At 33.6% G+C, this 25,337-nt stretch overlaps 1 protein-coding gene across 10 annotated transcripts in view; it reads left to right on the top strand.

Annotated features, from left to right (window-relative positions):
• Nucleotides 1-5,772: 5,772 nt before the first annotated feature.
• The window catches only part of LOC149533014 (uncharacterized), a 187,931-nt gene continuing 168,366 nt past the window's right edge, over nt 5,773-25,337 (top strand). Inside the window, exons 1-17 of one of the 10 annotated variants that reach the window (XM_089804665.1) lie at nt 5,773-6,095; nt 6,332-6,403; nt 7,633-7,706; nt 7,800-7,916; nt 8,013-8,150; nt 8,260-8,882; nt 9,774-9,895; nt 10,014-10,105; nt 10,471-10,522; nt 10,637-10,714; nt 10,830-10,896; nt 11,766-11,914; nt 11,999-12,069; nt 12,150-12,323; nt 12,456-12,527; nt 14,382-14,468; nt 14,564-14,653. In XM_089804665.1, coding sequence (XP_089660791.1) covers nt 6,352-6,403; nt 7,633-7,706; nt 7,800-7,916; nt 8,013-8,150; nt 8,260-8,882; nt 9,774-9,895; nt 10,014-10,105; nt 10,471-10,522; nt 10,637-10,714; nt 10,830-10,896; nt 11,766-11,914; nt 11,999-12,069; nt 12,150-12,323; nt 12,456-12,527; nt 14,382-14,468; nt 14,564-14,653 — 2,058 coding nt within the window. In that variant the 5' untranslated portion in view covers nt 5,773-6,095; nt 6,332-6,351. Of the gene's footprint in view, nt 6,096-6,294; nt 6,404-6,667; nt 6,692-7,632; nt 7,707-7,799; nt 7,917-8,012; nt 8,160-8,259; nt 8,883-9,773; nt 9,896-10,013; nt 10,106-10,470; nt 10,715-10,829; nt 10,897-11,765; nt 11,915-11,998; nt 12,070-12,149; nt 12,324-12,455; nt 12,528-14,381; nt 14,469-14,563; nt 14,654-25,337 lie in introns of those variants that run through there. The other 9 variants (XM_089804664.1, XM_089804663.1, XM_089804667.1 and 6 more) reach the window with 9 other exon arrangements.

Raw genomic sequence — 25,337 nt, 5'->3', positions numbered from 1 at the left:
TAATTGTGAATAATAGTGAAAGCTATGATATCATGTTTTCTTGGTGGTGATGAGGTATGTCATGATGGAAGGAAGTTTTGATTTGTATTATTATCACTTTGCTTTTCTAAATCAATTCAACAATCACATTTTTATATCTATTTTTCATTTATCTTTTATATTAAATTAAAAGCAATGTTAAGGACATGACTAAGGCTAAGAATCATAGGAGGATAAAAGCAAAGATCTATGTCACCTTTTAGGACCTCTAAGCCTATTTTGTCAAATCTTATTTCTTTATCAAAACCCAACTTTTTTCAAAAACTCAAAATACCCATTTATAGATCTCGGATTCAATATCATCATCATATAAATTTCATAGTGTTTTGATTAATTATAATATGTTATACTTTCAAAATATTATAAGTAGACATTTTAACATTCGAGAAGATGCTACCTCAAAAAAGGAAAAAATAGAAAATCATATTAAAAAAATTAAAATTAATATTTATCACTAGAAGAGAGAGTCATCTTCAAAATTTTTTTTTTTTCTTTTTCAAAAAGGTCTAGATTTGATAGGGAAGTTTTTATGGGAGAAAAAAACTGTTGATTTCTAATAAGGTTGACATCGAGTAAATATAACAAAGAAAATATGCATCAAGATTTTATTTCACAATCTATACATGTCATCTATAACATATTTTGAAATTAGGAAAAAATAATATTATTTTCATATACTTGTTTGACGGGAAGTACACCCTACATTTTTTGCAGAAAAAAAAGCTTCCAAAATTGAAAAAATAAATAAATTCCTTCTAAAAAAAATTAAACATTTTATAGACATCAAATTTATCCAATTTTACACATTTTATTAGTTTACATCATCTTCAAATTCTAAACACAAATGACACTTTTAAATCATTTAAGTTAAACAACTTGTCTTATGTGCTCCTTTTTCTTTATAAAAGGTGACACAAGTTTGTGCTTTTACCCATGAAGAACTTTACCATCCTTCATGAGAGATTTCAAAGCAATGGTATCACATGATATGAGAATCAAAATTTTTGTTCCAACTATTTGAAAGTCATTTGAAAAGAGACTTTTTCAAAATATTTTATTCGTCTTATTGCCTTAGATAAAATTCTCCTTAAAGAGTCTCTTTTTGTACATTTAAATCAAAATCCACATGTATAATGCAATAGAAAGAACTAATTAAACCTAAATTATAAAAATAATAATAATAAAGATAAATAATACTAATACCACTACAAAGTATAAATGCAAAGAAGTCCATATTTTGGGAGAAAGCCTTAAAGGCAATTTAATGGAAGCCAATACTTTATCTTCCCACATGTAATCTAGAGCTCCATAATTATGACAAATAAAAGTAAATGAAATATAAAAAATAACATTTAGTTATATAAAAGTAACATGATAAGAATATTCTTATGTCGTTGCATCTATCTAAAAGTTTCCTTAAGATGAAATATAAGGATTACTTTATAGATCCAAATTACTTCTTAAAAGTCTTTTCATTTAAATTAGTATACTTTTATTTTGTAAAATTTTGAATGGTTAAATTTCATACATAAGCGTTTCAAATATTATACCCAACTAATTGTATCAATAATAACATATTTAATTAGGTGTGTAAATTACTTTGGTTTATAAAATAACATCACTCACAATAATAACACCTAACTCAAATGTCATGTAGATTTACATGTGAAAATGATTTGACCACAAATCTTGTGAAAAGTAATAGTACACTACATCAATTTTAGCATATTGTATGACTCTTATTTTAATTTTAATATTAATTGTATAAAATTATATTATATAATAACAATAATAATAATAACAAGTCATGCTATCATTGATTAGACATGGACACAATATATATCTCATAATTTAGGTGTTGGCAAATTTTACACATTATTCTAATGATTAGACATATACACAATATTTATGTCTAATGAATTAGTTGTCATGCAAATTTCCTTCTCATGCAAATTTTACATTTAAAAAATAAACTGAATATAAACCATCTCAAAAGTAACAATACAATACATTATTAGTTTCTGCCTATGGCAGGAATACTTATGCATTCATGTCACTCCTAATATGACATTAACACTGACCAATCAAATCAAAGAATTTAAAACATTATATGAAACTTCAAATGTTTATATCATTTTCTAATTTTGCATTATTTTATAAATCACATTTTTCATCCATTCTATTGGTCCATACTATTTTTGGCGGGGGAGAAAATTAAATTTCTTCCACAAAAATAAAAATATTTTCTAACTTCATCTTGCATTAATGAATGCATTAATTACAACTTTATCTTTTCCACATTTGTTGATAAGATTTTGTTTTCAATCATTTTATCTTCCACCTCACACAACATGTGTAATCAATATTAATTCTTACTAACAATATAATTTCAATATGTTATATCTTTGTATTTGAATTTCTAATTTTTTTAAAACTTTGATTTTTTAATAAATGTAGTTAAATTAGTACTATTATTTTACTTATGTAAAAATTGTTAGAAATGGAAAAATAAATATGTAAATAAGCAATACCAGGAAAGAATCTAAGTGAGTTAATGCATGAAAAGATATTACCATAAAATAGGAGAGAGAAAGCTTCAAGATCCAACACCATGAGACAAGATATTTGGAAAGGGGAAAGCAAAGAAAACCTCTTGTGACATCATGAATGAGGCATGAAAAGCCTAAGAATGAAGAGAGAAAGAGAGAGAGAGCAAGAGAGCAATTGCTCATACAATAATTGAGAAGAGGAAGAAACCTCATTAGAAATAAGAGAGGAGGGTCATCTCTTAAATAGAGATGAGAGAGAGGAGTTAGAATGTAACTCCCATGTCTATGAATGCCACCATTCATAAGTGTGTGAGGCCAAGTGTGAGATTCCTCTTAAGGAGGAATAATCTAAATTACAAATTATAATAAATATTTGTCCTCACATATTCCACTAGATGACAAAATAAGATGTAGTGGAAAAAGGACAAAAAAGAAATATATTAGGATACCTTGGCTTATATCCTAATATATTACAACAATAAAGAAAGAAGGTCTAATCTTGGTTTATAAACACACCAAGGAAAGATTACAACTTCTAACAAAAATAAATTAAGCAATATTATTTTTTAATTATATTTTATAATAGTGTTTGTAATATGTATAATAGTGTTTGTAATATGTATAATTGATAAGTGTTACAATTTGTAAATTACATCATTTATTATTATTAATATTTTATATTTAAACAATTTATCATTTAGTTTAAATATATTTAAAACTTAAATATATATATATATTAATATTAAATTAATAATTATATTTTACATCAAAAAAACATACTAAAGGAAATAACCATAAAAAAGAAATAATTCAATTCTAAAAGATATGTAAATTATTATTAAGTTTTTATACACTATGTATTAAAATTAAATAGTTATATTCTATTTCTTATTTATTACATGTAATGTCCCCTTTCTAGCATTCATAGCATGATGTTGTCGTTAGCCTATTTCCCCACAGTCCCGTAGGCTAACTAGGACATTAAAGGGGCTTAAAGGCCATTTGGCCTAGACAGTTTCAGTTGTAGGTCTTTCTGAGGGGTTCTGGGGCAACTTTGGGCATACTTACTATTTATAGTAAGTCATCTTGGACATGGCCGAACATTCAGTCACAGTGGTATGTCGATGGTAATTGTTTAAAATCGACAGGAAAACTTATTTATCATTGATAAGAGTTGTTATGCATTGATAAAGCCATTTTATAAAGTTAAATTTAAATATTTAACTTTATTAGTGCATAGACTATAGTTTGTGGGAAATATTTAAATTAAAAGAGTTCCCTTTATTTTTATAACACATTGGAGACATAAGGTACATAAAGGGAGTTATGTTTTATCCCACATTGAGAAAACGAAGGATTGAGCTCTTGTGAGAACACTATAAAAGAAATGGAAGAGCTTTTTTTTTTGTATGCTTGGATGAAGATTAATGATATGTTGCTGGATATCTGATTATCGGGCTTGGAGGACGGAATCCCTCTTTGCTAGCATTCTCTTCGCTGTTGGAAGACACAGTCAGGAGGATCAAGGGTGTTTTCACTTCAGGAAACACACTTGGTTTCATTTGGGGCGTTTGCATAAAGAAATTTACAAGGGTTTGAGGTGCAGATCTGAAGTTAGTTATTGCTATAGTGTCGCATGAACAGTATTTTGCTACAGTCGGCATGAATAGTATTTTGCTATAGTACGGCGTGAACAATGTTCGTATCAAGTTTACTTATTTTTTCGGCTGATTAGAAGTTTGGAAGGCTGCCGACTACATCTGCAAAATACTACGACAATTAATTCCAGATTTCTTCTGTCAAATTTTGATATTTTGCATAATAATTGTTGATTACAAGTCTGAATAGTTGTTGCAGCCTTTAAGGCAGCTTTAAGTGCACATCTACATTTAAAAATCACCCTTTATTAGCAGATTGAAAGAGTTTCCAGATTTTTCATATACTGTTGAATGTGTGCCAAGTGTTTGTGAAAATGTTATGATGTGTATTTATGCATTTTAATGTCACTTCATAGTTGTTCGTAAATCTACTCATTGGAAAGCAATTTATTGAGGAAATCAGCTTTATGAGTTTGCATACAAAGTGTTTGACAATATTCCTTAAGTTAAATTTCTACAAGTCAAAGTTCAAATCAGGGGAGGATATTACATTACATCATATTTATTCATCAACATCAAATTTATATGTATTAATCGTTGAGGGAGTTTTTCCAACTACTTATGGTTCTCTAGTAGCATGCATAACATGCTTAAACATATAATGTGATACTCCAAATGCTTCATCACTTCTTCAAGTTCTATAATTCAAATATTGGTATGGATAACTTTCCTCATTGCACATATTTTAAGTTGTCAATGTAGAAGGTGCAAATTTGTCTAAAGCATATGTATTGATCGTAGTATGATATTAGGTAGTTAGTGTCATATTGGGTACTTTGGCCTCTTATTCTTGGGCTTAAATACCCAAATATATAATAATATAACACGAGAACTTAATAACAAAATATGAGTCATTCTATCATATCACAAGTGCATTTCTAGGCAAAAATTAATGCATTCACAATGTTAATTTAGAACTATTTAACCTTATTCTCACTCATCTACACCTCTACAACCATTATGCGTTATGCAAGAACTATGACGCATCACGTCTCTTGTTTATAATAGATTGTATAGTTCCTACATCAATTTAAAACACTTATATATTAAAGTATACCAATCTATTAAAGATTGCTCAATAATTAGATCAAACAATAATTAAATCCAATAAGATAATTCTCTTTTCTTAATGATTACTATAAACAATTGATCATGAAATCCTATTATTCAACTGAACACTATTCCAATCCCACATCTCTTATCACATGCTAATATAAATGTACCTATCAATCAAAATCTTTTGGTAAAAGTTCAATTGTTTAAGCAAATACATAAATTTTAGATGAAGAAGATTGTAAATTTCAATTCAAACTAAAATTTAAGACATAAAATCTCAAAATTTATTAGACTTTTTGTACAAATTCTTAATTTAAACTTTATACAAGTGAAAACATCATGATAAAGAAAAATCAAACACTTTTATTTTCAAGGGAAAACAAGCCTTTTTTCATCACTATAATCCTTTCAAAACGAAATCCAATAGATCAATTTTAACCATATATAGGTACTTTTTTCATACTAAATATACATCAATTATACTCACCACGCAAATTATGATGAGACGTAGCCTGTTTCAGAACGAAATTGCACTCCAACTTGGAGGAAGCATCCCACAATCTAGATGATTTGTTTCATCTGTACTAAAAATTCTTTGCACTAGTGATAGATTTTGTTGTGCATTGTCATTAGCTTTAAATTTTGGTGGAGCATTGCCTCAAGTGGGTCTCAGACAGTACAGAGCTGAAAAGACTTGAGCATACCAATTCATTCTCGGCAATAAGCATCTGAACTTTTAACATAAAAAAGTTGAAGCGAAAGCGATCGTCCGATAAGATTGCACAAGAACACTGTAAGTTCTATCCATACAATGTAAAAACGTGTTTAGATTCGATATTTTATCCCACATTAACAGGAGGGCTTCTAGAACAGAACATGCTCTAGGAGCATATATATCTGTGTCCGCGCGCTTTTCTCTGACAATACTGTCATGGCGCTTACAATTAAAGCTAATTTAAAAAGTTATTGAAATATAGATTTCTTTTTACCAGCAAGATCAATTTTTAAGGGAATCTGCATCTGCAACAGTGGTCACAACGCACCCAGACATGTCCGAGGTTAGCAACAGAAATGTGGTGCCCTCCTCCTCTTCTCCTTCGGGTAAAGTGCCATCAATTTCAACTATTACTTATTTTCTGCTACCAGTTTAATTTTGAATTGAAATTTAGGCGTGCTTCAGAGGGTATTTGAGACTTTCTGCAGTGCTTTCATTTGATAAAGAACTGTGGCCGTTTAGGGAATTGAAATCAGCACGTTACAAAGTAAACACCAGGGTCGTAAAATCAATTGTCATAAGATAAAAACATACTTCCAAACATTACAGAGAGAAATGCAATTCGCTTTACTCTTTTGTTCTCCATTTTTATGCATCCATTACCCTTTCCTAAGGTACAGTGTTATCTACAATTACCTCTAATTAGTACACACTATAATATTTATAACAAACTATTCCAGAAACCTGATCGGATAACATTGTGACGAGATTGTTAGACAGTTGTCTTATCCAGAGTGGGCTGCCATGATTTTATCTTTAGAGAAAACATTGTTTTGTAAAACGGCCGAATCTGTGAATTAGTTTTCTTTATTCATTTAACAAATCAATAACCTTCACATAGCCCTCAACATTTTCTGAGCCGGAGCTGGAATGCCTGGAACCAACTCTACAAACTTTCCTCCCAATAAATAACCAGCTCCTTTTTTTATTGTAGATATTCATTTTATTCTTGTAGGGCATCTGAAAACTTGTCAAGGAGCCACCTGGATACTAAAATAGGAGTGACAACTTCCTCAACGGAACACTTCCTAAATTCCAATTTCTCCCATTTGTTTTTGACTATCCTGCATACGCCTAAAACTTGGGAACCAGCGGGTCTGCCAAAAGTTGATGCTTTGCATAAGTTGTGATGGTTGATGAATCATCGCAGCAATGGTTCTGCATTGTCCCTAGGTTAGACATTGCTTGTTAGACAAAACACCCAGCACACCTTAAATTGAGCTTATCTTCTTTTCTCTGAGAGTCAGTTTAATGTTAATATCAAATCAATTTTCACGTCCCATCCTTTTATGAGTTCAAGAAGAATGGTTCAGTCTTCTGTGTGCTTGTATCAAGTCAATCTGCATTTTATTATCGTCCCTCTTTCGTAATTAGTAAGCTAAATTAAGATGGGTGACAAAAATTGACTGGATTCAGCTGATTCAAAGAAGAACTATATTATATAAAAATGCCCTCCAGAACAGAAAATTCCTATAAATGTAAAAACTGGTTTGTTACCTTTTTTCTTTATCTCTTTTCTTTTGCTAACAATGCCCTTGTTGTAAATTTTAAATAGCTTTAGAGTCAGATAAGTTGCAGCAACAGATATTGAAGCGCCCTTGGGGCAAGCTCCTGTCACAGAATTCTCAGGTAGACTATTGCCACTTCATTGCCTCAAAAACAATTTACCACTTTTTCCACCTACATATCAATCTGTGATTCTGAAATGTTGTATGATTTCAGAATCCAGATCTGGACTTATGCGACCCTAATTTCATGATTGGCCGAAGCAAAAGTTGCAGTTTGTGCATTGACGAACCCTCAATAAGTGGAGTTCTGTGCATGCTGAAGCATACGGCGGTAATTTCTATTATAATCTGTTTAGGAAGTATATTGGTTCTTATTTTAGTTGCTGGTGAATTTCATGCTGAACTGCCTGCCTATTTTTGGGTGCAGCATAAGGGTGCTGAAGTGATTGTTCTAGGGAATGATGGCTCAGTTGAGCTTAATGGAGAGCGTCTTAAAAAGAAGGATATTGTCAGTATTAAAGGAGGAGATGAATTTGTTTTCAGTTCTCTGGGTCATCACACATATGTATCCCCTGTATACTACTTGTTTTCATAGAATGTTCTCAATGTTTCACACATTTTCATAGATTGTGAAAATTAGTCTGAGAATTTTTATCCCTAACTGTAAAATGCAGATTTTTAAACTACTCGCAGATGAAGATGTTTCAGTCTCTCCATTACCTTATTCCCTTAGCCAGGCAGAAAATCAAATGGTTGCAGGTAAGGCAGCAGTGAAACTAGTGGGTGCAGGCAAGACAGAAGAAAAACAAGTGGTTGGAGGGAAGGATGAACTATCTGAAACTTTAGGAACTATGTTGGGCTCGTTGCAAGCACCTCGTACTGGTTCTTTGCAAACCTTACCCTTACTGCCACAGCAAGCGTGTCCAAATCGTGATTATAGTGAAGAAAGTGAAGAAGGAAGCGATACATCCCATTCGCAAACTGGGAATGATATGTCCGATGGGTCCGTCTCAGATTCTGAAGAGGTCGAGCTTGAAGCTACCCTTGCAGCTGGGATTCCACCTGTGTTTAGTTTGTTGAAACGTACAAAAGAACTTGACAAGACCAGTAACACATGCAAGGAAACAAATGGCTATACACCTAAACATGTCCTTAAAGAAGGGAAGGAATCTGGAAAAGATACCACTGCGTCAGTTGCACATGCTAAATACCAAACTATGAAGGAAGACTTAAAAAATGGAATGCTTGATGGTAGAGAGACTTGTTTGTCATTTGACCATTTTCCTTATTACCTCAGGTATGAAGTTAGATCTTTAGTATAGGTATATTATGCTCACAAGTCTTTTGACAATTTTCCTTATTACCTCAGGGATGAAGTTGCATCTTTAGTATAGACATACTATGCTTCCTTTTTGACTACTTTATCTGGTCGCAAAACATGTACAAGATTTATAACATGCAACACTAGTTTGTGTTTGTCACAAGCATTTGCAGCAATATAGTCCTTGGCATGATTTTACAAAAATGGTCCTCTATCCTACGCGTTATGAATTTCCCTGATATGGTTTAACATAACATTTATATTGTATGGTCTGTGACAATGTCTGCCCATATAAATAGCTTTTTAAATTGTTGTTTTATAAAATTGATCTTGTTTTTCTGATAACTGCGAGGCTTTGCTTGTCTCTACAATATTATTCTGTAATGGAACTTATGTTTCTCAGATAATGGCAGGATAAAGTGTCTAATCAGAGTCAATCACAGAGTCAGCTGAAGAAGATTAAGTTTGATTTCAGTTTTTGCATGTTCCAAAATGTTTTTTCTTTGATAAATTCTTCTTTCCATGCTGCATGAAATTTAAATTGTATTTTGATTGCATCTGATCTTTATATGTTGGGTCATATGATTTGCCTTAAAATTGACATAAAACATGGTAATCAAAGTGTACACAAGGATTTAATTTAATTGTATAGCTAGGTTGCACTAAGTCTTAGGGATGAAATTCTTTATGCAAGTCTGATCCTTTGTTTCCAAACTTGTATATCTTCATTCTAATCTACCAAATGTTTGTTACAATTTAAATAAATGCAACTTCTATGTGAATATTTAATGCCAAGTCTTTGTCATATCTGTCTTGCTTTAATAGTTTCAGTGGCAAGCTGACAAAATTCTTATGGTTTGTTAACAGCAAGAAGACAAAAAGTTTGTTGATTGAATCAATGTTCATACATTTGAAACAGAACAAATTTAGAGATTTTACAAAGGAGCTTTCTACTATAAGCCCAAAAATATTGTTGTCTGGCCCTCCAGGTTTGTTGCTGTTTTTCTTTTTTCTATGCAAGCTTGAACAATGACTCTGGTTACTTGAAACAAGATTGTGATTACTGATGTATTCACTCTGATCTGATTTATGTTGTTATTTATGCAGGCTCTGAGATATATCAAGAAAAGCTGGTGAAGGCATTGGCAAGTCATTTTGATGTCAAATTGCTTATATTTGATTGCAGTGAAAAGCTTGCGGTAAGCATTGCCATATCAGACTCCAAACATCTTTGTAACTTTTGTTTTTCAAAATTTGGTAGTAGAAGCTTTAATCTAAACTGATATTGGTATTGATGATTAATTGAGTCTTTTCATTTTCAAGTGGACCAGAATTCGTGCAGATATACTATTTTATAATTGCAAAGCATGAAAAGTTGTTTCTTTTTATTTAATCACAGTTCTATTTTTTGAATGGAACAAGCATCATCTTGACAACCTTAAGGCATAAATTGTTTTCATGAATACTTCTAATTTATCAAGCTGCGTACTTGAATGCAATCATCTTCTTTGGATTGTTCTTGGCTATGTTTGTTCTGATGCTTACTTTGTAACGACAATAAAAGGGTACATCTATGAAGGATGCGGAACAGCTGAAAGAAGGCTTAAAACCCATAAGTAAGAATCTAAGAGAACGCTGGGGTAATTTGCAGTCAAAATATGATATGTTATCAATTAAATTACGTGAACTGGGTTTTAGTCTGCAAGGCACTGCATCGAAATTGCATGCAGGGATAAAACAGGAGACCTCAGCTTTACCATCCATTTGTGCTGCTCCTTCGGCCATAAAGGGATATTCCTTTAAGAGAGGTAAGGCTTGGTCAAAACTTAATTCAGATATAAAAAAAAATATTTTAATGAAATGTAAGTGAGAAATTTGTGGGACATTTTTTGATCATATTCAATGGAATTTGGGTTTTGTCAGGTGATCGAGTAAAATATATTAGTGCCCAACAGAAATCAGGCCATCACACTCCTCAAGCTCCTTTGAGGTATGTTATGTGAATACTGTCTAGACAAATTTCTGCAAATGCCAGTCTATGTAGTGCTTCTTAGTTACATCACATGAAAAAGGCTATACGGTTGAGCTTATTTTGATAACATGCTGAGGCGGGCTCATACCATAACTATTGGGTTTTGATAAAGAAGAGTGATGTTTTTATATTTTGCCTGGAAAATTTTCTGTTTGATCTGCACTTGAAGACTCCAAGTTTTGTAAACAACTCATATGAGTATAGAAAAATGCTGAGGTATATTTGCACAGCTATACAAGTACTTGTATGGATATTTGTATTTTGCTTCTGTTAGGGGCTTGGGCCATGTGGACTACTTTCATAAGGTCAATGTTCTCAGTTTTTCTGGTCTATGCCTTGTTTAATCTGATCTGAGTATTTCCAATTATTGGCAATCCTATGACATGGTTTTGACTGAAGTTCACTCTGGGGAATTTGGTTGGTGTTATTATTACGATTTAAGTATGGACACAGACAAATTTTGAAGTGGGGTTGCCCTATATGTGGTGTGTGGTAGTTTCTAACTATCTAACTCAACTTTTCTAGTGTCCTTTTATTTGAAAGGATAATCCTAAACGGGTAATGTTCATAGTAGCAAGGTACTTGTGCCAAGGTTCTCACAGTTCCTCATTTTGTCATGCATCTACAAGGTACATACATGATAAAATATGTAGTAGTTGCATTGAGATTACAAGAAAAGATGGATATAAATGACCTGGGTGAGAGGCTATATATGTGCAGATTAAGAGGCACATTCCAAAAGATGTGTCCTATCAACTGAGAAATGTCTTTTGGTGACAAGGCTTGATAACTAATCATGATATTCTAATTTTTTTTAATGTGTTCAGGGGTCCATCTTATGGTGATAGAGGGGAAGTGATTCTAGCTCTGAAAGAAAATGGATCATCTAAACTTGGTGTACGATTTGATAAACCAATACCAGGGGGGATTGACATTGGTGGCCTTTGTGAAGAAGATCATGGTTTTTTTTGTGGTGGTAATGTTTTGCCACTAAAGTTGACATTGACTTGCAAATACAGTATAATGTTTTATGATTATTAAAGTTGTTTATGCTTGACAGGAAGTGACCTACTTTTAGAAACTTCTGTTGAAGAGGACATGGACAAGTTAGTTTTCAATGCGCTTTTCGAGGTATTAGAAAGTCCACTGTTTTACTGACTTTTAATTCTACAATTGTTCTCATTAACTTTTCCATTTTAACTATTTTCCAGGTTGTGACAAGTGAGAGTAAGAATGGTCCTCTGATACTTTACATGAAAGATGTTGAGAAGGCACTGATATACAACTCAGATATTTATCGTGCTTTAAAAAGAAAGTTGAAAATATTGCCTGAAAGTATTGTTATCGTCTGTTCTTACACAAAAGTTGACGATAGTAAGGAAAGGGTAATATAATTGCATATTATGAACCTGTCTAGGAAATGCTTATTAGATTTTTCCTAATTTTGTTTATTTTGATGTATTGAAGTTTTTCTTTGATTTCATTTTCATTGAGTTGTAGCTGGTTTTATCTGACAGCCGCGTCCTAGGGGTATACCTTTCATTGAAATTGGAGACTATCAAAATGGTTTGCTTGACTTTGGTTTACCTGTAAGTTTATTTTGATCATTTATATAGACACTTGTTTGAGCTTTTAGTCATAATAACAATTGTACTAGGTGAAATGTATGAAGTCGACTATTGATGAGCAAATTATCCGATTGGTGTTCAATGTCTAGGCTAAAGATATTTTTTAATAAGATAGGGACATAATCCCATCTAGGATACATGATGCATATTTATACAAGGGAAGATGTCTCCTGTAAGCTGAGCACCCTCTTGGCTACTATAACGCTAAAATGGAAGGTTGTATAAATTATTTCTCATATATTTGAGCATTCCTCGCCTCTTTGACTTTACACAATTTATAAAACAAAATTGTGAATAGTTATCAAGAATTCCTCCATAAGAATGAAATAGAGTGGCAAAAAATTGCCAAAACACTATCCATAAAAATAAAAAACTTATAAATGCTAAACATTAAGCAAGAAGCTTACTTCATCTTGTGATATAGGTAGCAACACGACAATCCAGCTTTATCAAGTATTCACCATGTTTCTTGTGGTGTTTGTGATCTAAGTCCCCTTGAATGTGGACTAGCATTTTTCATGATCTTCATCTTATCTCACGCCTCTTTCAGCATTACCTTGAACATAGAATCCTTGGCTGCTACATACTCTTATCAATTGTTTATTAATGGCCTTGTGCCTATGTAATGAAATTAAACTGTCGACAGCAGAAGACTTCTACCTCATTGATCAACTCTCATCTTGAATTTTTTTTGGTGTTCCATTTTTAAAATTCTCCTGGGGGTTCAGAGAGTGTAATTTTGATCTCAACAAATAAGAGAGTTTTTAGAATTGACAGATTACCTCAGTAAAAGAAGTCTCCCCTATCGAATTACTTTGAGATTCCATACGAAACTAGGCTCTTGCTCCTCAATAACTCTATTGATTGTTTCAAACTTTCACCACAACTGACCATAATTACCATTAAACATTTATTACTTTCATCAACAAAATTAGCATAATTGAGTCATACTAAAATGTTTCCTTGTCTGTGGATATTAATGCATTGTTTTGTTTGTTAAAGTGTTTGCTTGTTTTTCAGCTTGTGACTTTATTGGAGTTGATGTTTTATGAAGTTTAGTGTGTGGTATAAACTATAAAGTATCCAGGATTGTGTTGATGTTCAAAGATGTAAATCTATTCTAGCACAGATTTAGAATTTTGTTGCCTCATAGGGTGAGACATATTATCACAAGTTCACAACAAAGGACCAACATGTTCAGGAGTGGTTGCCTTGAGACAGAAGCTACCTTTTGAAGTCAAGCTATAATCTGAAGGACTTAGCTTTAATCAATGCTATTTAATATATCTTACCGTTCAACACATGGATTGAAAGCTGAAACTGATGCTTGGCATTGCATTCTTTCTGCTACTTGGAATTGATTTCAGGTTCTGCTGACTTCAATATCACATTTAAGTCTTTAATTATAGACAATAAGTCCTTTCAATGAAGGTATTTAATGTAGAACATTGCTTGTTTGGCGAGTTCCCATTATGATATACAATTCACATGCAATGCCATCATTGCAAGAATAACACATATTTCTATTTTCAAAAGTTGAGTTTTTGTGAGATTTAGTTCCACTGGTGCTCTTGTACATTAGTCTTATTAAATGCTTGTCTGTGAGTTGAAAGGTCAAGAGAAGAATGAAACCTAAAGAAGGGAGGTTGTTTCCTTCAACTGTGACAACAGCTCATCTTTCGGCAAATATATCTTTTATGGCAGAGATTGTTCTCTTTTGCTCTGTTATTTCTGCAAATTTCTTTATGATCTGTTTTGTATTCCTTTTTTATTAATTAATATGGGGGATGTCAAACATGTTTTGGAATGCAACAGTTTGGAAGAAAGAACAAACATGGTAAAGAGGCTTCAGAGCTAGTCTCTGAACTTTTTCCGAATAAAGTAACAGTGGATATGCCTCAGGTAGTGAAAATGTGTTCACAAATATTCTATAGGCTCAATAAGTTTTTTCTTTTTTCCTTTTACATGTTACTTAAAAATTCCATTGATAAATGCAGGATGAAGCCCTTCTCGCTACTTGGAAACTTCAACTCGAACGAGATATTGAAACGCTTAAAGTGAAGTCAAATCTAAGACACATTGAAACTGTATGTTTCTGTTTCAGATATTATGGTTGGTCTTTTCCCTTGTATGCATTCTTTCTAGAAATGTCTTTCCTGTATGGGACTTCTGCAAAACAGTTTGTTAAATACTGATGGTGAAGCGAATCTTCCCATACATGCATGCACATACTTGCATGCATTCAAATACATACACTGCTATGTAACTATGAGACAAACACTCAGAAATTGAGTGCAATGTTATTATAACATGCCTGTGCTTGCAGAGAAACCTGCTAGTGGATTTGTTTGTTTTGCACCCTGAATTGGAAGCGTTGTCATGATTATGTACGACTGCAAGCAAATCAAATTGAGATTTAGAACAATATACTATGGATATGGTTTATGTCTTTTTTACATGCAAGGTTTAGGTGCCCATAATTATGTTACACTCTACGATACATTTCCGCCTTCTGTAGAGATCACTAATTATTAGTTTCTGAAAGGGCCATTTGCAGCTCCCTTAGGACCTGTTTTGAAAATCCATGACATTAAGGCACTGCCCTACTTTTTTCAAAAGATGTGCTGGCGCTGCATACGACTGTTCTTTGCATTGTGGGGCTTTGTCAATGGTTAATTTTTGGTTGTTTGGATTCTATTTTGTAGGGTTATGACATATTTATATGTCCCTCCTCATTCTTTAGCTTCCATAAACAGCAGAGCCCAAAGTCCATCATTGCATGCAGAAAAATCAAAATTGAACTACCACTGACACCTTCCCAATTGCTTGAAACTGCTATGCCTCTAGCTCATCAATGGCTGTTAAATTCATTTCAGTTGTCATACATAGGACTTCTACCTTGCTTTTGCATGCCTCACCACACTTCTACACAAGAAGCTTAGAGCATTTTTACTTATTATATTTGATCTATTCAATAGCACACACCTCTTTATTTGTAATTATGATGTTAGCGACATGTATGATTGATATAATGAGATTATTATCATGCTTTTGATTGACAGATTGGAACCCAAAGGACTCTATTGGAATACATGTTCTACCAAATGCTTGTCATTTTTGATGATCTATGCTTTGGGTGCTCGCTTTAGGCCATATAGAGCTTTCTTTAGTTGGCACTTGGCATACAAGATGCTTTGTCCTTATAACCAAAAAACCTTGGGGTTGATATATAGTTATACTTATTTGTCCAAATCTCTATTGAGGAAGACGCTCTTTATGATATTTGATGGTTTGTTTCGCCAAACTGAGCTATCACTAATTTGACGGTGCTCATTTTTATTGTAGGAACAAGTGTCTTCATAATCAATGTCCTTAAGATGCGAGAACACATTTCCAACCAATCGTACTTTGTACTTGTTTAGTGTACCTTCTGTAATGTCCCCAATTTTAATAAAATACTGTAAATAATTAATGGTCCCAAAATTTAAATAATATTATTTGGACCTTTAATTATTTAATAATGGGACCCAATTTTTATTAATTATTCGTAGGTGTTTTTTGTCTAGGCATTCTATGTAAACCCGCGGGAGTTTTCTCCGAAGGTGTATTTATGTGCGGCATGTAGGAAGTTAGTATGTGATTTGGATTATTTCTTTGTATTTGCAAATTCCAGTTGGAGTTTTGGATTGTTCACCATTTTGGAAGTGGAAGATCTTCCCTACTTAACTATTTCGGTTTCGGTGGGATTCAACCCTCACCCTATTCCGTTGCTTGTAATACTTTGCTTGGATTTGGCAATTTGGAGCACCACCATTACTTGCAACTATAATCTTAGTTGATTACCAATTGATGATCTTGGCACACTTAGTGCATTGTTCATTTTGTTGGAGGTCTTCTCTATTGTTGAATCAAGGCTACTGTTAGTATTTCCTATTTTATTGATTGTCCCTGTAATACTCTTCCGCACATTAACAATCGTATGACCCTTCCAATAATTTGTACGGACTTAATATTCACTGTACGTCACTGTTGCATTGATACCATTTGGACAATACAAGTTGCCTCACCTCCAGACAAAAACACCTCCAAATAGAAATCACCTATGGACAGAAGACACCTCCAGATAGAAATCACCTCCGGATAGAAAACACCTTCGAACAGAAATCACCTCTAGACATAAGTCACCTCCGGACAGAAGTCAGCTCCGGACAGAAAACATCTCCAGATAGAAACACCTCCAAACATAAATTACCTCCAGACGGAAGACATCTCCGGATTCCAGACAGAAAACACCTCTAGACAGAGATTATCTCCTCATAGAGATCGCCTTCAGAACATTACAATGGTATTAGAGTTGGTGATTCTGCCAGTCTGTTGGGAGAATGGAGAGTTTAGTCTTGGATCACACAATGGCAACCAATGATGCCATATGGTCTCCAGCCGATTGGAAGGCACATCTGTTGGTTGAATACTCCAAGAACACTTTTGCATGCAAATTGGTGGATAGCGACATTCAAGACGACAGATACAAGGTAGTTGATGACATCATCTACTACAAAGACAGAATCTATTTGGTAGCCGAGGCGAAGATGAAGGAATGGATTTTCAAGGAAGATACCTACACAAATATCGTCAAATTAATACCCAATGGAAATTTGGGTTCTATCAGTAGCCCTCCGAATAAGCAGGGTCTACCGATGGTTGTTCAACTTCATGGAAATACTAGCGATGATTCCTTGCAGGAGCAACCATAGTTTGTTGGATATGGAGTTTTTCCTTTGGTTGTGCACAAGGCGTGCATGGCTGCAATTTTTCCATGTGAAGGGCTTCCTCATACAAACAACGGGATCTTCATGAGCTGTGAGGTTCCTAAGGAGATTGGTGTGTGTGGTCCCGTGAAGGTTTTGGATTAGAGCACCTATGTGTTTTACGATTGGCTTCCATGGGATCCTGGTGGTTTTGGATATAGCAATGCTTATATCAGAGTGATGTAGCGGAGGCTGGGTGGTGGTCTACTCATCTCGATTGAATTCAATTATGCACATGTGGTCCTGAAGAAGCATGGAGTTTTTAGTGGATATAGCGGAAATTTATTCTTTAGTGGATATAACGGTCCCAAAATTTAAATAATATTATTTAGACCTTTAATTATTTAATAGTGAGACCCAATTTTTATCGATTATTCGTAGGTGTTTGCTGTGTCGACATTCTATGTAAACCCTCGGGAGTTTTCTCCGAAGGTGTATTTATGTGCGGCATGTAGGAAGTTGTTAGTATGTGATTTGGATTATTTCTTTGTATTTGCGAATTCCTGTTGGAAGTCTAGATTGTCCGCCATTTCGGAAGTGGAAGATCTTCCCTACTTGACTATTTTGGTTTCAGTGGGATTCGATCCTCAGACTATTATTCCGTCCCCTGTAATACTTTGTTTGGATCTGGTAATTTGGAGCATCGCCATTACTTGCAACTATAATCATATTTGATTACAAATTGATGATCTTGGTGCTCTCAGTACATTGTTCATTTTTTGGAGGTCTTCTCTATTGTTGAATCAAGGCTACTATTAGTATTTCCTCTTTAAATTGATTGTCCTTGTAATACTCTTCTGCACATTAACAATTGTATGATCCCAACAATCTATACTGACTTCATATTCACCGTACATCATTGTTACTTTGATATCATACAAAAATCACCTTCAAATAGAAATCACCTTTGGATAGAAGACACCTCTGTACAAAGACACCTCCGGAGAGAAGTCAACTCCGGATAGAAAACACCTCCGGATAGAAACACCTTTAGACATAAATCACTTTCGGACAGAAGACACCTCCGGACATAAGACAACTCTAGACTCCAGACTCCAGACAGAAAACACCTCTAGACAAAGATCACCTCCTGACAGAGATCGCCTTTGGAACATTACACCTTCTTCCTTGTAGACGACCTTGTGTACATGTTTATAGCCAATGGGTAGCTTTGATGGAGTAATGCAATCCTAATTCATGCTCAATTAAGGAGAGACCAACTAAGAACTCTTCACAAAAATTAAATAAACAATGATCACATGAATATTTGAGAATATTCAAAAAATGAAGTAACAATACAATAGAATATTTCATTACATTCCAGCCTCTACTACCATGTACAAGTGTTCAGCTGGAGATATTTTGCTCTCAACAATATTTAAAATCAATTCACTTTCTGGAGACCACCACATCTAACAAGTACAACCAAATTGCTTTTATAAATGGAATTCAACAATTATTGCCATCCCTCTCTTCACCTTCCAATCTCCATTATCGTTAAAACTGACCTCTTCTATAACCACGAGCCAAGAATTGAAAATAGGTGCTGTCAGTCACATCTTGCTCACCAAAATTAGAGATTCTTAAAATAGCCATGGTGCAAAATAACTGTTAAAGTTTTTCTAGCAAGATTTAGTTATAAAAATTGATAAGTGCCAACAGTAATGTCAAGTCAAAATAAACAAATTTAAAAAGTTGCATGAAATTTAAAATCAAATTTTGTGGGGTCCCAAGTCTTGTTTTTCATAAGCTTCATGTGTGGTTGCGATGCCTTTTATTATTATTTAGGTTTTCCTTTTACCTCAAACATTAGTGGCTCATAAAATCCTTGAATATTAGCTATGAGAGAAGTATTTTATTCCTCTTACGCTTGCCTCCCAATGCTCATCTCTCAATAATCTTATTTACTTGAACATCTTTAACAGTGTGTTCAAATTGGTGTTGTAACCATTACTCGAGCCTTCTTATACCCATGTCACCTGAATGCTGATTCATTTTATCATCAATAGATTCTAGGACTATTATCTGCTTGGGAGACTCCTCATGCTAAGAATCTCTTTCCCCTCCCCCATCCCATCATGTGGAGCTACCTAAATCTTAAATACCTGAATTCTTTGCCATAATGGGCTGTTCTTTAGTAATTTTAAACTAAAGTGAAGTTTGCAAAGATCTAGTTTCTTCAGCAATCACGACGTTTTTTTTAAAGATCAATTGATTGATGTCATTGTCAACCAACCAGTAAGCCTTGTGCCATTGTTCCCAGTTATCATCAGTTTCTTACTCTTAGGATCTAATTTGTTTCTCCTTTCATCTAGAATTAAGGCATAGGTAGTGGAACCAAAGACCTTCTATGACTTACTTGGGCTTTCTTCTGCACCATGCTTTCTCTGGGGTCTTTTGCTTTGCTACCTATGTTGGAGATCTTGGAGATCTGTTTTGCAGATACATTGTTGTAAATGTTGCCTAAGCTCAAAATCTCTTGGGAAACATTTCTTTTCCATCATACGTTGGACCATCTCTGTGATAGTGCGATTCTACTGCTCAACTACTTCATTTTTCTATAGAACTGAGGGCATGGCATATTGTCTTCATACAATGTTTTGCACAAGATTTGTTGAATTATTTGAAAGAAAAACTCTCCTCCATTATCAGATTTTATAGTGGTTATGGAACAACTTAAATCTTTTTCCACTCATTCATTGAAATTTTGAAATTCATTGAACATATCTAATTTTGATTTAAAAAAACACCACATTTTCTTATTAACATAGCCAGCAAACATTTAAAAAAACCAAACATGTGACAGAAGCTGTGTTTGTTGCTCCACAAACATTCACACAAAATATTTATAAGACTCTGTTGGGTCCCCAAGCTTGTTTGTCATCAAATGGAGTTCCTCGTTACTTCCCTTCTTGGAAGGATCAAGAAACGCCCTATGTTTATTTCTAAATACGTGGAAGTCCATATACCAAGTTCTTGAACCAATTGCCCTGAGTAGGATAAATTTACATGCCCAAGTATACTTATGTAATGACAACATCACACATGATCGGATTGTATCATCATCGCAGAAGATCTATCAGCATATATATCAGATAATAAACATCATTGATATTGGTGTGATGAATATGAATGAACAGTCAGCAAGCATTAAGTAGATACCAAATAAAAGAAGATATTATAAGCATCCAATTGCTTTGAATCAATTATTGCTGCATATTAAGGATCAACCAAGAACTAACAACCAAAGAATATTGATTAAGATGAGATGACAAACAACTGTCAATCATGGAAGACAGCAATTATACAATTGAAAAGTGATTTGCATAATAAACAATTTGGTATCATGAAGAGATGTGATTTGTATAACAACTGATCTGTTTATGCTACAAAGATGTATGATTTGGAAGAGATATGTCAGACATTCAATAGATGCAACCCCTTCAATATATATATATATATATAATGGATTTCAAGTCCATTCTCTCAACATCAATGATTACTTCTTATTCTCTTTACATCCTTATTGTATCACTCAAGTGAGCAATTTCCATTGGCATAAACCAGTTGCATATTATTAAAGTACGAAATCAGGAAGAGCACCATTGTTGCAGGTTTATAAAGACAAATAAAAAACAACAATCTATTGCCATATGTGATATCATGTGTATTTCCATATTCTTGAAGACATACCAGGAGCATCGAATCACCCATCGCCATAAGTAATATTGGGAGTTAATTGCATATATTTAAAGATTAAGATCAGACACAGAACTAGCATCACTTTATGCGATACTGAGAACACTTGCAGGTTTATAACGGAAGATCAGGAATAGCATTACATTGATAAGTGATAGGAAATATTGTAGCATGCTTCTCATTGTCAAATCAGAGATGGCTACCAATCACGTTGGTTGCATAATTCTGGTTGCACAATGCTTATTGCTAAGTCATATTGTTTAGTAGAAGTGCAGATTGGATATGTTCACCAAAGATCCATCTTTGCATACACCAATTCGCTATTTCAGACATAGAAGTGATATATTTTTTCATATATCTTATAACGTCGATCTATAAAAGATATCAATTGTATAACATAAGGACAATTGTTTAGAAAGTGACATCATAGACTATTATTGTTGCAATTGACTTCAATCATTAGCATTTTAAGTGTATGTAGAGACTTTGTGGAAAGAAGTCTCTTGCAGTTGAAGATAGTTAATTGTCTTATTTAATAAGTTGCTTAAGATTACATTGCTTTAAGTGATAGGAATATATTGTAACATACTTCTCATTGTCAAATCAGAGACAACTACCAATCACATTCATTACATAATTTAGATTGCACAATTCTTATTGCATAGTCATATTTTTTAGTAGAAGTGCAGATTGGATGTGGATCAAAGATCATCCTTGCATACACCAATTCGCTATTTCAGAGATAGAAGTGATATTTGTTTTCATATATCTATAATGCCATATTATAAAAGATATCAATTGAATAAAGACGATTGCTTAGAAAGTGATATCATAGACTATTATTGTTGCAGTTAACTTCAATCATTAACATTTTAAGTGTATTTAAAGACTGTGGAAAGAAGTCTCTTGCAATTGAAGTTAGTAAGTTAATTGTCCCTATTTAATAAGTGTGAACAAAAGGGAGCATTACAACTAATGTTTGATGCAGTCTTGGCTGCTAATGCATGCTCCTTGACCTGTCCTTTTAGTAAGTTAATTGTCCCTATTTAATAAGTGTGAACAAAAGGGAGCATTACGACTAATGTTTGATGCACTCTTGGCTGCTAATGCATGCTCCTTGACCTGTCTGTTATTATTTATCAACCAATCTGCACAGTCCATGGTCTTCTAAACCAAGAGCAATAGTATTGTCGATCTCTTTGTCAACAATGTAGCAGTTGTGGTTGGTAAAGATGACATTTATATTGGACAATGTCTCATAATTTGACTCATTGAGAGCAGATTAAGCTCCATTCTTAGCACAGTGTGCATTGAGAAAAAATAACATTTACTCTCTAGAGAACATCTGCTCATTCTCTTTGTCAACAACCATGTACTCCTCCCCATCACCAAAGATCTCTGAATAATTTGACTCATTGAGAGCAGATTAAGCTCCATTCTTAGCACAGTGTGCATTGAGAAAAAATAACATTTACTCTCTAGAGAACATCTGCTCATTCTCTTTGTCAACAACCATGTACTCCTCCCCATCACCAAAGATCTCTGAATAATTGCAAGTAGTGTACTGCATGAACTGATTTTGCCTCTTGGTGAATGACACAAGACTCATGAATGTCATGCAGATGATCAGTAATCTATTAGTCTTTTGGCCATGGAAGCATGGAAGGCTGACTGCTCCCAATGCTTTGCAATATGAGCCTTTTGCTGGGGGGTTTCCTGGTTGGACTTTTCATCAGCCAACCTTTCTTTTGTGGTGACAATGCTTCTTCATATGACCAATCTTACAACAATAATGACATGTATTGTTTGTCAGATTCTTTGTTGTATCCTTATTGCTACCTTGTTCTTTCTTATGAGCATTTGCCTTTGCCTTTGTCTTTGGCTAAAAAGGCTTGTTTTACATCCTTTGTTTCATGGCTACTACCAAACTGTTTCTTCTGTTTGTTCTGCAATATGAGCTTATTGTATAGCTCTTTCAAACTTAGGGTGAACATCCATAAAGGTGATATTGAAGGTCTATAAATTGTGCATAAGCACGTGATAAACTTTTTAGTGTGATTACCACCATGTCCTCTTCTTCCATTTTCCAACAATGATTGACAATTGATTTTGGATGTCCTTGATATAGAGCAAATGCTCTTGCGATGAAGCTTTCTTATCCATCGTGATTGAAAACAATATATTCTTCAAGAAAAAGTCTCTATTGTTGTCTGAAGTCTCATTTAGATATTATATATGCTTCCAAATCTCAAGACTTAAAAAAGCATTTCATCTGTCATAGATAACTTGATCAACATTATCATTTCATAGTTATGCTCGTCAAATGTATCTTGGTCTATACCTGTAGTGGCCAAACAAGAATCTTTATCAAGGTATTTGCAAGACATCTATATTCAAAAGTAGCAAACATATGTTTCTTCCACTTAATATAATTTTACTAATTTTTTTTTGGTTGCCTTCCAATGTGATGCTGGGTATAAGACCATTTGTATTATTCTTCCCTTTCTCAACTTTTGAGTCTCAAAGTAAGACAAAAATAAAGACGTAGTCGCTCTGATGCTAGTGAAAAGAAAATTGTGCGCAGCAAAAGACAACCTGCAAAAACAATGTAGTAATTTGTGCCGTCTCTTGCAGCAGTAGAGAAAATGCTAGAAACCCTTATTGTTGATGTAGGGAATTGCCCTTTTTTTTGCCCTAGCTATGATTTAGATTCCTACAGAAACCAGTCATTTTTCTGAGGAAATAGTTTCGATTTTCATTGTTAAAAAATCCACAATCTTTCTTTAAACACATTTGTGGTTTTCTACCCAAAATAGCTTGCAATTTTGTGCAGAATAGGGTTATGCATTTTCAAAAAATTGAAAATTGTGATTTTGTGTCAAAAAAAGAAAACAATTGCTGAGACCTTGGTACAAATTTGCGGTTAAACTATGTGCAATTTACAACAAAAATTTCTGCATAATTATGAGAGAAAATTTCACAAGGAATTTTGGGAAATTTTTTCGCACTTGATTTCAATTGGAACAAATCCACAATTTCAACAGAAATTTCTGCAATTTGATAAATTTCAACCTGCAAACTGATACAAACTAACATACAACATGGTCTGCAATAATATTTTGGCTCTTCACTATGCCTCGTTGGTAATTCCTTGATTTGTCTCTGCCAACAACAGTCTCTCTCTTCGTGCTGTCATAGGCTCTATGACTCTAGCTAAACCCTGGCACCGTATTACAAAAACTGAGCATATAAATGATAAAGATAACCAAGATATTCATTAATTGAATAAGAAGCAAAAGCTTTATTATATGGATGTTGATGCGAGTTTTGTAGCCAATTCAACATGCAGGATGAACTACATAGTATTCTAGGATGAAATACCAAATGTTAAATACTCTCTTGAACAAAGATACCACATATGCTAAAGATTGCAAAAGAAAAAATATCGTAGAGGCGACTCCAAGGTTCCTATTCTTGTTGGACACAACTCAGTTTTATGATGTGGTTTGCTGGTAACCATGTAGGGACTTATGCGAGTCATTTAATGATTGATCCATCAACTTTCCAAATGACAAAAGATTTGGCAATTTGAGATCTTTGACTACTTCTAACAAAACAGATTGCAAAATCATAAGGGTTTTAGAGAGCTAGGCTAAGTCTACCAATTCAAGACATTGCTGATGGTGAGGTCAGAATAAACCAGTACTTGCTTTGCTAAATCAACTGTCATGCCCCCTTCTTGATATAGTATTAATGAATAAATAAAAATAGAAAATATAAAAGAATAACTTTAAAAATAATTAAATATTAGTTAGACCAAAAGTCAAAAGGCACGAATGGAAAAGTTGTCTCCCCCTCAAATGAGAGGTATAAAAGGGAGAGGTGAGAACATCTGTAATAACCCCAATCAAGTTCACACAAATAGAACTCAGGAAGTTCGTAACTAGGTGCTTCACAACTACAACTTTTGTTTCCAAGGAATTTCACCCTTGATTATTACAGAATTAGAGCCAATTTCCTCTAATCCCAAGAACCTCTACTAATATTGTAATCAGATTTTGCAAGTACAGAATTCTCAAATTATGGCTTCACAAGTGGAAATGAGATTGGGATTATTAAAGATTTACCAGTTTCCCAAATACTGAATATCGAATTGACATTTCTTAACAATAGGCAATACTGAAAGCAATAGCAAAATCTTATTAATTCAAGCTAATGCTGGCACAATATATAAAGTGAGACTAGTGTGAGGAACCTGGAAATA

The sequence above is a fragment of the Cupressus sempervirens genome, chromosome 10, assembly GCF_028749045.1.
Source record: "Cupressus sempervirens isolate cs-2001-9-10 chromosome 10, ASM2874904v1, whole genome shotgun sequence".
Classification (NCBI taxonomy): Eukaryota; Viridiplantae; Streptophyta; class Pinopsida; order Cupressales; family Cupressaceae; genus Cupressus; species Cupressus sempervirens.
Note: the sequence above shows the minus strand (reverse complement) of the source record. Positions and strands in the feature narration are given on the sequence as shown.